Source organism: Callionymus lyra, chromosome 15, assembly GCF_982586985.1.
Source record: "Callionymus lyra chromosome 15, fCalLyr1.hap1.1, whole genome shotgun sequence".
NCBI classification, from domain to species: Eukaryota; Metazoa; Chordata; class Actinopteri; order Syngnathiformes; family Callionymidae; genus Callionymus; species Callionymus lyra.
In genome coordinates, this window is record NC_141832.1 from 23108948 (window position 1) to 23124256 (window position 15309).

Here is a 15309-nt window from a genome sequence, read left to right on the forward strand (position 1 = left end):
TAACTTTTAGGAAATAGTGTTTTCATTTTAATTTTTTTTTTCTGTGATCATTGCTAGTCTGTCTAATGTATTATATTGGTAGGGCTTTTGACATGTCTTCTTCATAGCAATACCACTCTTAGAAATATAGAGCATAGCTTTAAGAGAATTTTAGTAACATTTGCTTTTTTATAGAAAATTTTATTCAACATACATTTTCCAGCAAAAAAGGCAATATACAGGAATAGTTGTCATACACTGCTGCTACACTGAGGATTTTGAAAACTTTAAAAGATCAACGTAATAAGTGTGTCTGCGGATTTTTTTTTGTACTGCACGCTTCTTTTCTTTTTACAAGACAAACAAATGTTAGTTGAGAAAGGAAGAAACAAAATCCAGAATGTAACAGATCCACCAATGGTAGAAACTCAAGAAAAAACCTTACACACAAGAAAAATGAACATCCGGTGCCTTCTGTACCCGACAGTTTCTCTTAATTTTACAGGTTGATATTTTTAAATGTACAATTCTTAAACGTTGTTTTTACAGAGCCATCTATGCACCGTAAGAGGAGCATTCCATCTGTGCTTTGAAAAGAAAGTCATGTGGCAGAAGTGGTTTAGATTGCTGGTTTTTGTCTACACACAATCCTCAGACGCTCTACCAAGCACAGCGTACTAACTGCTCCCAACCATTGTGAGGAGACGCCTCTACTCTAAAGAGGGTAAAAGGAGAAGGCAAAGCTTATGTGCAATAAACAATGAAGACTGTCGTGTCTGTGCAGTCATGTCCCAGTGTGATCAGAGGAATGACTGAAACACCCCCAAACAAAATGGGAAGTTTGTGTGTGTCTTTAAAAATGGAAAGTCACCAAGCAGCTGAAAAATCACAGGCATGATGTGCACAACTCAAGTCTGGAGAAACCTCCGACCCAAGAACCAACGTGCAAGATAAAATACAGACGAGATCCTTCCATCATCTTTTATCCCAATTTATTATTTTAAACAGATGTGGATTCATAATATACAAGATCTGCACAAAGAGCCAAAAGAAAATTTCCTAAACATTCTTTCTCAAAAGCTTTGTGAGAAAGAATCAGCCGTAAACGTGGGAATACTGTGTGCACTAAAAGGATGGGGGGACGAAAAAGAAACGTCGCGCAGGGGCATCGTTGACAAGGATGGTTCTTGAAGAAGGGGGTGGAGAAAAAGAACAAAAAAAAAAAACAACCCTTTCCTCCCTCAGTCCATTTCCTCGTGATCATCCTTTCATGAAACGTCACACAGCAGCATAATGTCTCTTTAAACAACTCATCTTTATTTAAAAACTCAGAGAAAAAAATATAACGGGTTGGAAGAGGGTCAAACGGGGAGAGGTATACATTGAAGTATATATTTAAAACCCGGTTTAGTTTTATCTTCCAGACAGGCAAAAGAAAAGACGGTAGTCAAAGCTAAAAGAAAGTGTCTTGGATGTAGAAGGAAGAAAAGAAAATTAAATCAGGATGTGGTTGGTGCAGTTTATTATCCAGAATCATCCATCAGCTGCAGCAAGATCCGCATCTCTGAAGACGTAGTGCCGGTGGTGGGCTGTATGGGTCCGGGCGAGGGGTGTTCAAAGTGAGAAAACGCGCATACGAGCACACGCACGCCCACTCAGTCGGTCACACACACACACACACACACGATTGGTTACAGTCTGTGGTTAAGGTGTGTTTAGTAGGTGAGGTGCAGAAGAAAGGGGGAGCTGAGGGAGGACGGCTGCTTTAGTTGTGGATCTTGATTGCCTTCTCCAGGTACGTGTAGCGACCTCTCTTTGGAGCTTTGTTGAAATGATCCAACCCGAGCCAGGGCCGCGGCTGGGACATGTTACCTGCCACAGCAAACCAGACAGATGTATGACGGTTTACGTCGACTGAAAAGTGTGTGTGTGTGTGTGTGTGTGCAAGTGAGAAATACCTGGCTGTGGCTCAAAGTCCTTCAGGTTGACCTCGTACTCGTCTTCAGTGATGTACTGATGCCGGCCCATCATCACAATCGCAAACTTGAACTGCAAAAATCAACATGATTACAGGCTTATGACATAAGAAACAAAAAACATGGAAGAATACATGAAGAGAAGCAAACATTTAAATACTCTTCATTCACCACATGATGACCAAAAATGCTACTTTTTCTTACATTTGGAAAAAAAATGTAGTAAAAGTAATGTGTTATTATGAAGAGTCGACTTGTCTTTTATTTAATGGTTCCTTGTCTGGGGGACCAACGCATCATGGCTGCTACCCTACTAAATAAGCAAACTAATATGCTCAACTCCGAGGAAGCAGCAGCTGTTCAAGTACAAGTCACAAACACCAGCTCAAAATTTTACAATTTAAGTCAGACTTTGTGAAAGGAATGTACAACATATACATAGTATTAATAAATGTATCCATAAGAGTGATTTAGATCAGATTCCCATATTACAAAAATACTACTCCAAGCAGTCAGTCTGACATGACAGTGCACTAAAGTCCGATGTTTTGTTCAGTGAAAAGTGAACATGATTGCTAAACAGCAATGAGATAAAATGGGCCAGCAGGTAGCAGTTAAGTTTCAGAACTCAAAAAAAACAACAACAAAACAACTAAGAGGCAAGAACAAAAGCTAATGCTACCTCTTCAAATAATTTATGAGTGGTAATCTGTTTGAAAAGATCGGTCGATAAGCAAAATATCTCGGACGACCACATTATCTTAATGTTAATTGACACAAGGAAATGTTTGTGAAGCTTTAGAAAAGCAAATCCACAATATTATTGTTAGACTACAAACTATTGCATCAGGCTAAATTGAAATATATCATATGAAAAGGTTAAAAATTGATTTATCCCTTTTTGTAAAAGACAAGAAGTATCATACAACCTTCAATATTCTGCACACAACAACTCCCTCCATGGTCAATGGATCTTCTCTCACCTTTTCAAATTCCTTCTCTTGGATGTCCAGCATTGCCTGGATCCTCCTCATCACGTCCCTAAATGACTCGCCCTGCAACAGAAAGTCAGATTCACTGAGGGAGTAATAGTTGTTGGATGTAAAGAGGGTCAGGTGCACAGACCTGTTTTATCTTGAGCAGGAAGGGAATCCCAAATGTGCCGAAGACTTCCTTATGGAAATGAGCTACAGGGATTAGCAACTCTGTGTCCTTGTCCAGGTCCACCTGATCCAATGGAATCTCCTTGAATTACAAAGTGGAAAAGGTGAGACCAGTTGTAGGCACAAAAATAAATGAAAGTTAACATTTTGAAATGTGCAGGAAATACTAATTCGTACCTCTATTCTGAAGGTGCGGCTGGCAGCCGGAGATAAACATTCTAGCAGCTCGTCCTCCTGGTGAACCCCGATGATTTTATAGCTTACTATCTCTAACAGCCTGAAGGAGAGACAGGCGGGTTCAGTTATCTGCAACAGAATGACGCTCGGACAAACAAAATAAGAAGTGGCTGTAAACAATGAAGACTGTCGTGTCTGTGCAGACATGCATGTCTATACAACAGTGGCAAACCATGCTCACTTTTCTTCATCCAAAAAACCACTTAAAAACATCAAAATACCATGTTTACAGAGCTCCCAGGGCAGACAATATAGATAGTAGACACTGAGCTCTTCTGATATTTACAAAGAGTGTTTCTTTTCTGTGTAGCATATTAGCCTTATAGCCTCTGCTACAAACAATCTTTAAATATAGACTTGTTTAATGTCTCCCCGAACAATTCCTCTTGTCAGGGTGCTAGTACAAGAGGGAGATTACAGACGGGAATTATGGAGTTATTTAGAGTTTTATTTAGTGTCTTTTTGGATAAGGAAAAGTGAGCATGTTGTGTATAACCTTAAAAACATGGATTTGGGGAAATAATCACAAACCTTGGTCAACATGAGTAGAAAATAATTTAAACGGTTAGTTCACCCAAAATTTTAATTATTTTCTTCTCATGACATTTATCATTTAATTACTTAAGAGATTTTTCACATAAATTAAATATACATTTCAATAACACATGGAATGATCTTTTGGATAGCCTTACGTCTTCCATCGATTGATTTACTACCAGACATGAAATGGAAACATTCAAGTGTTCACTTAAATCTCAAAGTCAAACGAGTTAATGAATGTGATGAAAGCTTACCTGAGCTTCTCGGAGCCCTTTTCAGTGAGCTCCACTGCCTTTTTACATTCTTCCAAAAGGTCCCGAACACAGCCATGTTTGTCAGGGTAGAGGGTGATCTCTTCTTCTCTGAACTGGCTATTTAGCCATATGGATTTAAAACTCCTCCTGTTCTCAAAGTCGGTGATCTTCATCTTCAACTACAAGACAAAATGTAAAAGTCGATTTAATATAATGGTTATTCGAGTAGACTCACACAACAGTCCAATAGAAGTGTTGATTAGCGTTTGCTTTCCGAGATGACTTGTGTTGGTCATACTAAGAATAAAACAAGCAAACACATTGTTGTTTACCACCCACAGTCCATTTAGCTGCAAGACCACAAAAGGCTTCCATCAACACTTTGATAGTGTTACAAGGCAGTGAGTACTACAACTATGATCTGCTCATCGTCTTTTTTACGCCCAACTATTTTAACTATTGACTACACTTGACGCTACAGTCTTCACTTAATAGCCAAGACAGACCTAGGAAAGTGTTCGGCTCTTTTTGTACTCATTTTTATGAAACTTTAAAATGCAAATTGTTACCGTTTTGTATTTGGTCACGAAATTTAAAAAACAACATGATATACTGTGTTTATATGTTCAAATGCTTAATTCACAACTAAAAAATATATACATTTAACTTATTTACTTTGTGTCAACATCTTTTTTCCCCCCATTTTTCCATAGCAACAAGTAAAACATCATAATTCCACTGTGCACCACTGAACTCTGAGAATGACCCTACGATAAGACCAACTCTTACCTGCTGATAGTAGAGTTTCTTGGGCTGCCGGGGTTTGAAGAATTGCAGCAGGTCCCTTAGTGTTCCCTCATAGTTGTGTCTGAGAGGATTCCCTGGACCGTCCCTGTACCTGGCCACCACACCACCAGGCAGGGGGGAGAGCCATGTTGAGGAAAGAAAAAAGATGGCAAGAAAAAGGAGCGGGAAAAGGGAGAGCAAAAGAGTAGACCCACAGAAGACAGCATCAGGGAAGTGAAGGTGTGCAGAGAGTCAGAGTGGGAGGAGCCAGAGGGAAACAGAGACAGGTGGGGGGGACAGATTACACAACATTTCTAACGACACCTGAAGGTTCAACTGTGAGAAGTAAAATAAACTGTTGGTGTGTGTTGGTGTGTATGAGACGAGCCTCCTACCCCTGTGACTTGAAGAACTGGAGAAGCATTGGATCCGTGTTCAACCTCTGTGCTACTGTCTTGGCCACCTGTTGAAAATACTTGGGTCAAACAGAGCTCAGACGATAAAATCATTTTAGAGTTACAATAAAGTTTGTTGCCATTATACCTAGCATAAGTTGTAAATATTAGTTGCCACTAGCTTGTCATGCAAATAAGAGTAGTTCAAGAATAATCTTCAGACCCAACAAACCTGAAAGTAGTTCATGCGGTTGGACAGTGTAACCACAAATCCAGGGTCGTTGTGGATGGTTTTGTCACAGAAGATGACATCCACCCGGTGGTAGAGATCCTTGAAATAATCATTGGCTGTCGGCAGCTCACTGCTGTCATTCTCTGGGTCGTCCCTTTGTCAGAAGAAAAACGTCAAAGTTACAAAAAAGTCGATAGTTAAAAAGATTGATGATAAAAGATACCAAGATATGTGCAAACTACATTTTATGCTCTTGTGGGCCAGAATTGTGCTTTAGACTGAGAGTTTGATTGTAACCATTAGAAAATTAAAGATAAAACAATGCAAGGTAGGCAAAACCTACTTCTGGAAGACAATGATGTCCCCGTCCATGAGCTCATCCAGGGCCTTGTCCAGAGAGACACCATAGTCCTGTATACGCTCAATTAGATTGGGCTTTACTTCCTGTTGAACATAAGGCTTCATCAATGATTTGCTGTCTTGGGGAGAGGGAGTCTGCATAAACAGCAATATTTCCATGTTAGCAAGACCAAGATCAGTAGACAGCAACATGTTTTCTGCACCGTTAAAACAATTTTATATGGTAGAGATACATTTTATGATACTAGCAAGTCAATTTGTCACTTAAGTAAATGTAGAACAGGATATTGCATGCAAACAGAAGTGTTTTGAAAAAAGTACACAAGAGATTTTTTAATAAGACGCTCACATGGCAGATAATGAGCAAGTCAAGTGAACAATACATCACCTCATAGAGGATAAGACTAGTTTCCTGCGGAAATCCTGCTCTCTCGCACATGATGGGTAACAGATCTCCTAGTTTAGACAAGATACACATCATCAGAAACCCGGTGAGGAATTCACACTTTTTATTGCAATACTTACTTATTTTGCAGGATATAGGTGTGTAGATATGTCCACAATAATTTAAGCTTCTGGTTTTTGGGTCATACATTTTCAAGAACAACATGACATCCTCTAAGAGAAGATAAGACAGGCAGATGTATGACGTTAGTCAAATTAAGACAAAGTGAAGAACATTTTCTTAACTTACGGTCTTTGTCAAACTTGGGTAACGTTGCCCCACTGGCTGCCATCTCAGGATCAACCGTCTCCAGAAATATTGTCCAAGGGTTCTCGTTGTCACTCAAGTCGATCATCTGAATTTTAAAAACTCGTCAAGAGGATGGCTGCTCGGTGAAAATTGTTTCCGTGTTCTCCACAACTCACCGGCTTGTTGCTGTCTGCCTCATAGTCTAACATAGCAGGCCGCTTGGTTCCATTGCTACGAGCCTGCATGGGCCAGAGCCTCATCTGGTCCTGTGGGAACCCCTTTAACACATAAAGACACATTTATCTCAATAGAACTTGTGGATAAGACCCCCAAAGTTTAGGGGCTCATCTGATTCTTACCATGGTCTGGGAGAGGTTCTGGACAAACTCTTGGAGCGTGGAACTCTTGAGAACTTTGAAGACTGTGTACTTCACCTTTTCTTCGTCATACATGTCATTGCCTTGATGACCACAGAACTGGTCTTCTGTCACCATCTACTCAGGAAGTAAAAGAAAAACTTGTGAATTGGGAGATCTATCGTGTTAAGTTATGCATACTGTGTTGAACCACCTATCTAGAATTCACTCATTGGATATTTTTTAATGTAATAACACACTGCAGTTCTTACCTGGACCTGCATGTAGAGGTGAGCCTCTTGGCGCTCCTTCCTCTTCTGTGCTTCAACCCTTTTCTCTTCTTGCAGACGTTCTACCAGCTGCTGAGGAATGTCCACGTCCGTCATGGGCAGCAGAACTTCACCTGGAACAAAGCAAAACATGTCAGTCTTAGACCTGAAGCTGCTCTATATAGCACAACAGACACTTTGAGACTGTTCCATGTAGTTATAATTCTACTTACTGATGCTGAGCTACACTGCCAAAACCCTTAAAATACTTCAAGTTTACCATAATCATAAACTGACATTTTAACACAGAAACCAAACACTGCACAGCACGATGTGAAAGTTAATTGAACAAGGCTGGAAACAACATCCCAAAATAAGAAACCGATTACACTACTGAGCACAGTACAATAAACTACTGTGCCGTCTTCATCAGCAAACAACTAAATTATTCACTTTAAATATGTAACACGATTATGAAAGTCTTAATACACAAGTAGTACACTGAAATGGTGTGCATGTGGGAAATTCCAAGAAAATGTAAATTCCAATAATTGTAAAACTTTACATTTTAAAAAGACACCATGTCCTTGAACACTCCTCAATTACAGTGTTTTAAGTAAAGGCAGTCTTGGAACTCGAACATTGAGCAACATCTCCACTAATTCAACACTTTGAAACTTAATCTTAAAAACAGGGTGATGGCACAGATACAGGAGGCAACTTACTGAGCTTGGATTCACGAATGTAAACCAACATGTATGCGTTGGTGCAGTGTCGTACTGAGAGGTCATCATCGTGGCCACCATAGTTGTGCTCTATAGCTTCTTCCTTGGTGCACCGAGACACAACATCGTCATCGAACTTGCACCACTAAACAGGATGGAGAGACAAAAAGAAGGATGGACAAGGGATGAAAGATAACTTTAGATTCAAGTAATTAAATCACAGAATCATTTTATATTAAATGTGTAAAAAAAAAGGAAATGCTCTTACAATTGGTTCCTTGACACTAACTTTGCCGTCTCCTTTAGGGTTAAGATAGACGACGTAGTGACCACCATGGTTGTCTCCGCTGTGCACTAGTACAGCGTGCAGAATGTAGTTGGCTGGATCTTTGGAGTCTGGCTTCTGAAGGAATTCGTCAAGTGGCAACTGATCTGGAAACTCAAACCTAAAAAGCAGAGACAAAAATGGCAACGTGTCATTTCTGTGGTTACTTATTTTATCTAAGGCAGTATTATCCCTTTACCTGTCATTAATCTTGATGTTCTGGTCAGTCTGCGGGTCATACATGAACCTCATCAGCTGCAGATGAAGGATTGGGGGGAAGGTGAGGAACTTCACTCCCTTCTCGGCCTCCTTTGGAGTTAGAAAACAGAAATGTGGTCAGCACATTTATCTGGAAATTGGTTTTACATGAATATAAAACATATGAGGTATTAAAGTAGAAAAATAAGTGATTGAGGGTCATAATAAAGATTACCTGGAGGCCGTGTTCCCCAGCATCATATTTGTTGTCACCATCCAACTGCTCAGTAGCAACATAGTCTTTGAATGACTCGAAAACTGTTGGCGTGAAAGCAAACATTTTTTACATTTACAAGAAATAAAACAAACATATCATTGATAAATAACAAATATACGTCAGACATATCAAATTCAATCCCACCAACTGCTTTACATGGATACTTACTGTTCTTTTTTCCTTTGATGCTTAACTGGATGTCGTAGTAATCTTCTATCCGCTCTGATCGGTAATCCACATGCTTACACTGGATATATGACTGAAAAGCAAGTCCAACCCATCAAATTAATGATGCACATGAAGGGTTACTGACTTAAATCAGGTAAACATTTATTTTGATTGAAACACTTCACTGGGGAATGTGGGTAGATATAGATCATATCTATATATATATAAAATAAATAAAATAGTTTCCTTTTCTCATTTTCTCTCCTCTCAATAAGTCATGGTATGTCACTGTTCATTTTTGCCCCCCCCCGCATACTATCCGTTCATCAAATGTGGCCCTAAAAAATCAGGGGCAGATTTTAACTCCGATTTAACAGCTGGGATCGCAGCCAATTCCCATTTCCCTTCTATTCACTTCCATTAAAACGGAAAAGCAGCGTTGAGGTCTGCAAATGGCAACTACTCAGGCTTTAATACATAATGCTCTCCTTCCAACAACATTGACATCCTCTGCACTGGAACATATTTGTTTATCGCATCATGTCAATAAAGTCGCTTGTGGACCTTAATTAAGTACATGTTTGTGTGACAACTTGAACGACTCATAAGGTGTCCGATGGAATAGACACAAAGCGCAATGTTTAATTATCAATTCTATAATTGGAATATTGAGACATTTCATACATACCTCCATCTTTCCTCTGAAGAGCTTAGGGATCGTTCCCTCGACACAAGTGCCTTTCATTTTGTTCTCTACGTTGTCCAGAAGCTGGAGCACACAATGAGGTAATTAGTACAAAAAAATAAACACTGATGATTGTTCATAACTGAATGAGAACATACCACTCTGCACAGCTCCTGTACGTCATGCTGCATGAAACTATCAAGTGTCTCCCACCTAGAAGTGAGAAAAGACGGTTATAATCTGCTGGAAGTATACAGTAAAAGGTTATCAGATGGAGATTAACACCAAACCAAATAAGAAAATAACTGAGTACAAGCGTTATCAAATACACTACCCAAAAGACTTTGTTAGTTTCTTGGTGCCCACAGGTTTGTCACTGTGTTGCAGCTCATAGAAAACCCTCTGCAATGCAAGAGGGACACTCTTGGATGAGTCATCTCCCTCAGTGGGCATCATGTACACCGCCTGAAGAAAGGAGAATTTAGCAGATCTGAACAATATTTACTTTAATTTTAAACTGTGTACAAAACAAGGCAGTTTTCCACCCCCCGCCTCTTAATAATCTATAATACAGGAAGATATGAATGGCATCAAGAATCAACCCGAGAAAAGCTTACCCGGCGAAGCTGGTTGGTGAAGAAGAGAGTCTGTAGCAGACTGTTCATGTAGCAGGTAGCTCCCTGGTTCTTCAATCCGACGTAACCCGTGTGTTTTTTTGAATCCCAGCTAGATACAGGAAAAAAAGCCAAAACCATCAGAAAAACCCACAAATGCAAGAAGGTACTATAAAAAAAAGAAGACACGAGTCTAACAAGTCTTTAATGGATGCTCTACAACAGAGCTGGGTTAAGTGTTTCCTGGGTGCCCTTTTCACCGTGTTGCCTGTGAGGATTTTTTTTTTCATTTTCCCATCATAATAAGGCTCTTTTGTCCTTTCAGCCTAATATAAACTCAACCCACTCAACGTATATAATTTGGCCCCATCAGCAAATTTAACTGCCCACCTCTAATTATATGACTTAAAGGTTACTGAATGTCTTTGAAGCTGGCAGAACTGTTGTGGTAGCAATATTTTGATCCAAGAAAACAGTACTCATTGGCCAATAGATAACCTTATCTAAAAGTGAAAACATTTTTAAAGAAAAACTTACGCCACTCCATGTGGAGCATCTGCCTGGACGTAGACCTCGAATGTGACTTTATCATCATCAACAAAGCCCTTGTCTGGATCGGTCACATCCTGAAATGGAGTCAAATTGTTAAAGTCACAGACCAGAAACAACCTTGGAGATTAAAGGTCACACGAATAAAGCCTGTGGGACTTACACTCCAAGACATGAAGCTGGAAAAGCCCCAGTCGTTCTCTTTGTGAAAGAACAGGTGACTGATCCTTCGGCTAAAGGACTTTTCATCGTCTTTGTAGTTTATGATCTTGAGCATGGCCTGTGCGTGGCAAGACCAAGACCTACATGATGTAAAAAAAAGAAATTATTCAACTGCAATTGTAGGGTTTGTTTGGCTATTGTAGCTTGGAACTTAGAGCACTATTTTAGGTATATATATACGTTTTCAAAGGGTGAAGGTCTTAACAATACATTTTACAGTTACTTACGTGGACTCAGACTCTGCATTACATTGGAGAAAAAAGCCCACACTCTTCTGGTGTGGCCGGTCAGGATAGAAGCGAGGCATGACCATAATCTTCCATGGGAGGTTTCGGACGAAACAGGATGGACTGAGTACTGACTCGCTCAAACGACTGAAACGTTCCACCACAAACCGAAAAGTTGCTTCTGACCTCCAACTAGTATCTACAAGACAGAATATTGAAGAGGCTGTTGTTGTGGGCAGCTGTTGTTCAACACATCATGACATGGAAATTTCACTCACCGTCCTCAATGTCCTCCTCGCCGTTGTTGTGTCCATCTGCCATAGCCACATTACCATTAATGACTGGGTTGGCTGGAATTCTTGGTGGGTCGTCCGTGTCCCCAGCTATAAATGAAAGCAAACGTTAAAAAGGGAAGACATTCTTGCTTCCAGATGTCAAGTGCGAAATTAATGTTAATTATCTGGGTTCAAAGAAAATTTTAACAGACCATGAATAAACTTGTCTGAACAGTTATCCTTCTGAAAGTGTTGACTCTCTTCTGTAGTGATCACATTTATTTCAAGATAATGCTCCTTAATTTATAGATGTACGAGATCTTGTTTACTGCAGACTTGCTACAACAGGTCAGCCTTACTTTCTGTTCATGTAAGAAATGTTGTCATTACTTATTATGTTATCGGTGATGGTAGTTAAAATATTGCTGGCATCATAGAAAATATGCCTCAATAAAAACAAAAACAAGTACTTATTAGCCTTTAGCATTGTTAACATAGCAACAACAAAAAAATTACACACTGGTTGTTTATAGCTATGCTTCCAGACAAAGATTGTTAACAGGTACATCGAATGACTACACAAAGGTAGGTTACAGACATTTTCCAACCCTGTGAATTAAAACGTGCCTGTAAGCTTTGCCATGATTTCTTCTGCGACACTTCCTTTTGTGCCAAATGATGATTTCCGGATGAGTGTCGAGAGTTCACCTATGTGTCGCTATTACCAGGTTCAAGTGAAAAAAGTATAAACTAAACTTGAACATAATGAACTATAGTCAGGAATAGCAAAAGACTGACAGGTTGCAAACATGTCAGTCTGCCATCCGACATAACAGACCATCATAAAAGTGTCCTACCACTGTGCTACAACACTTATAACTTCCTTCCTACTTTGAAACATGCATTTTTGATGATCAAAGACATTATCAAAGCTCGAATCACACACCCTGACTTTCATAACGAAAATTAAATGATTGATTTTAGAGAGGGACTAAAACATGTAACCTAAGCGAAAAACAAAATAGTAATTAACTAAGTATTCTCTCTAATAACTTTGTGCAAATACATACGACAATTTGATAGGGAACTGATGGAAAATAACAGGTATGAAGGATTTCTTTCTCTACAAAAAATGCATCTTTCTTTTTTTTAACAAATAATTCCTGTCGAGGACACCAATTTAAGGATGAATAACAAAGAGATTGAGATGGCTATAGTATATCCCAACGTTTAAATATTTTAATAACCAATATAAACCTTTTGACCCTTTTCTTTTATGCCACGCAATAATGAAATCACTTGGTAGAAGTCCGTCTTGCAATATGGAAGTAAATAAACATAACAGGCCCCCAGGATTCATTCGACCCGTGTAGTTTCTGTACCAGTCACCATTGACCGACTTCTCAACAGAGTAACTAGCACCTTATAAACAACATTAATTTGATATTCACAACACTTTTTTAAGCAAACGTCATGAAAGGTATTATGGTGATGTTTCCTAACAGATCCAGGACCAGGTTTATCTTTTTACCGACAGCTCTCCTGAAGGCGAAAGGAAACAAGTGCGTGTGAACAAGTCATTACTGGAGCCAAATGACGCAGTGATGCTGCCTACAAGCGTGCTCCGGCCAAGGAAGGCTACAGTGGGTTAAGACATCAAAACACTGATGAAAAAATATGGCCATTGTGGATAAATGATCAGGCTCGTGTGAGGAGGCGAGGCCAGCAGTGGAGACTGGACAAACAAAAACAGTGATCATTAAAAATGGCGAGCCCCATGCCGTTCGGTCTGACATACAATGAAGCAGCAAATCTCCGCGCCTCCACCGTGAGGGCCCTGGACTAGAGCTACTCGTCAGCAACACGGCATTTTCTTACGAGAAACGATCGAAATACATGTGGTTTGCCCAAAGGAGCAAAAAACGATCGATTCGTATGAAATGTTGCCGTGTTCGCCGCATTCATACATTGCACCATTGTCAGTGTTCCTTAATCAGGTCTGACGCAGGCCGTTATTAGCCTGCGTGAGCTAAAGCATCCATGCGAGCTGCGAATAATCTCACTTAAAACCATCGTCCAGTCAAGCCATGGTTACGAGTCGCACGTCCAACGCGTCCAAAGCACACTTATACAAAGTCGAGCAATTATCAAATTTAGCTAAACACAGGCAAGCCTCCATTTTGGAGCACCACACACCCCCCTCCGCTAGCTTGCGAGCTAACTAGCATGCTAACAAGCGCTCTACAAAAGCAGGCCTGAAACTCCACAGTCCACAGCACACGATAACCTGAACCATTTGTTCTGTTTTTAATAATGCAATTGATAAAGATGTATAATGTGCATCATACCGACATATATTTCAGTTACAAAATATGTTGTGTAGAAGTTGCTACAGGCCCGGTGATTTCACGAATATACACGATGCTAACAAACCGCACTTCAAGTTCTTCGTGTTCTTAATATTCAGAGATTTAATTCCTAAAAAGTTAATTTAGGTTTGATTCTTCTACGTGCACGCTGGTGAGTCAGTTAAGAAACCACTTTTTGATCCATTACTATTCCCGGCCCTGTGATGCAGCTAAATGTTTACAATAGTTCGGTGCATCTGATGGTTTAGCAGTTCAGGTGTTGTTCATGTTTAAGCTGCTTATTATGACACGGAGCCTCTCGACATCACACCAGTCTCAGAATTATACCCACTTTCAGCGGGATACACTTGTTGTTCCGATGAATGACCGGCTTAAAGCCGGGACGGAAGGGCTACTGACGGACTGGCCGTGCAAATAAAAAACGTCACGGTCAATAAAGTCCGAGCGGTGATCGAACACATCGAGGTCCGGTAGAAAGATGTGCTGCAGCGCTCGCACCATCAGCGAAAAAGCAACCGGCTACCCCGGGTTAGCTGCAGGCCTTTCTGTTTACTGTAAAGTTGCCTCCGCTCGCGTGGAAACAGGTGCATACATTTACACGATCAAAAAAAAACAGATTGTAAAAGATCGTTTGGTCTGTACTTGCCTTCTATCTCCATGTCTTCAGGCTCGCTGAGCTGCTGTTCGCCGGCTTTCTGTTGCTGCTGCGTGTGGTGGTGATGGTGGTTCATGTTGGCAGATGTTATTGTGGAGGTGATGCGGGGCTCCCGGTGTTCTCTGCTGCCCTCGACTTTGTCCAGGGCGGATTCGGCGGACAGCCTGGCTCTGGTCTGCTGGTGAGGTGTGTTAGGATGCGGAGGAGGGGTGGACGGGTCGAGCTTCGGCGGCCTGGCCTGTTCGTTGGCGACCTCGGCCTTGTCCGCTGTCAGCGCCGGGGAGTGAGGAGGGGAGGTCGGCGGGGGAGCGGGCAGAGAAACGCGGACGTATTTACTCGCTATTCGCCCAATCTCGGCGCCTTTGGTGGGTGCGAGTAGCTGGCTAACGACGGTGGGGGGGAGTGAACGGACCGGGGCTCCGTGGTGGGTAGCCCTGGGAAAAACAAGCGAAACCAATCCGGCTTGCACCTGGAAATGTGGGGCAGCAGCGAGAGGAGCGAAGAGCTGTAGCTACGAGGCTCAAGCTATCCGACGCTCCGCGAGCAAACGGGCTCGAATTTGAATGCAAGAAAGAAAAAAAACAATGGACTTTAAAGACACATTCAACAACTTTGCCAGTGACGTGCCCAGTCTGTGTGCTCCTCCGATTGTCCCTCGTCTGGGGGAGAGCGGAGGGAGAAGCTATCCATTCAAACCAGCTTCCAACAGTGTAAATTTTGAAGTTCGCGGAGAAGAGAGTTGCCACGGCCCGACATAAATCAATTCATCCCGTACGCCC

The 15309-nt window shown here is 41.0% G+C and overlaps 1 protein-coding gene across 4 annotated transcripts; it reads right to left on the bottom strand.

Annotated features, from left to right (window-relative positions):
* Window positions 1-954: 954 nt before the first annotated feature.
* Window positions 955-15032, bottom strand: usp7 (ubiquitin specific peptidase 7 (herpes virus-associated)). 4 transcript variants are annotated; one of them, XM_087809116.1, is made up of 30 exons: window positions 14522-15032; window positions 11510-11614; window positions 11232-11430; window positions 10946-11084; window positions 10771-10859; window positions 10237-10345; window positions 9954-10084; window positions 9778-9832; window positions 9623-9703; window positions 8935-9025; window positions 8725-8807; window positions 8491-8600; window positions 8235-8412; window positions 7967-8111; window positions 7245-7375; window positions 6976-7110; window positions 6793-6894; window positions 6617-6722; window positions 6448-6540; window positions 6311-6378; window positions 5906-6006; window positions 5563-5716; window positions 5331-5398; window positions 4939-5047; window positions 4150-4328; window positions 3296-3395; window positions 3081-3200; window positions 2939-3010; window positions 1938-2028; window positions 955-1851 (listed from the first exon to the last, which is right to left on the bottom strand). In XM_087809116.1, the coding sequence occupies exons 1-30, from the start codon at window positions 14604-14606 to the stop codon at window positions 1745-1747; spliced, it is 3336 nt and encodes a 1111-aa protein (XP_087665242.1). In that variant the 5' UTR covers window positions 14607-15032; the 3' UTR covers window positions 955-1744. The 4 variants fall into 4 exon arrangements, with proteins under 4 accessions (XP_087665242.1, XP_087665239.1, XP_087665238.1 ...); XM_087809113.1 differs by having other exon boundaries at window positions 8256-8412; window positions 14522-14753; XM_087809112.1 differs by having other exon boundaries at window positions 4939-5041; window positions 14522-14753.
* Between the last annotated feature and the right edge of the window lie 277 nt (window positions 15033-15309).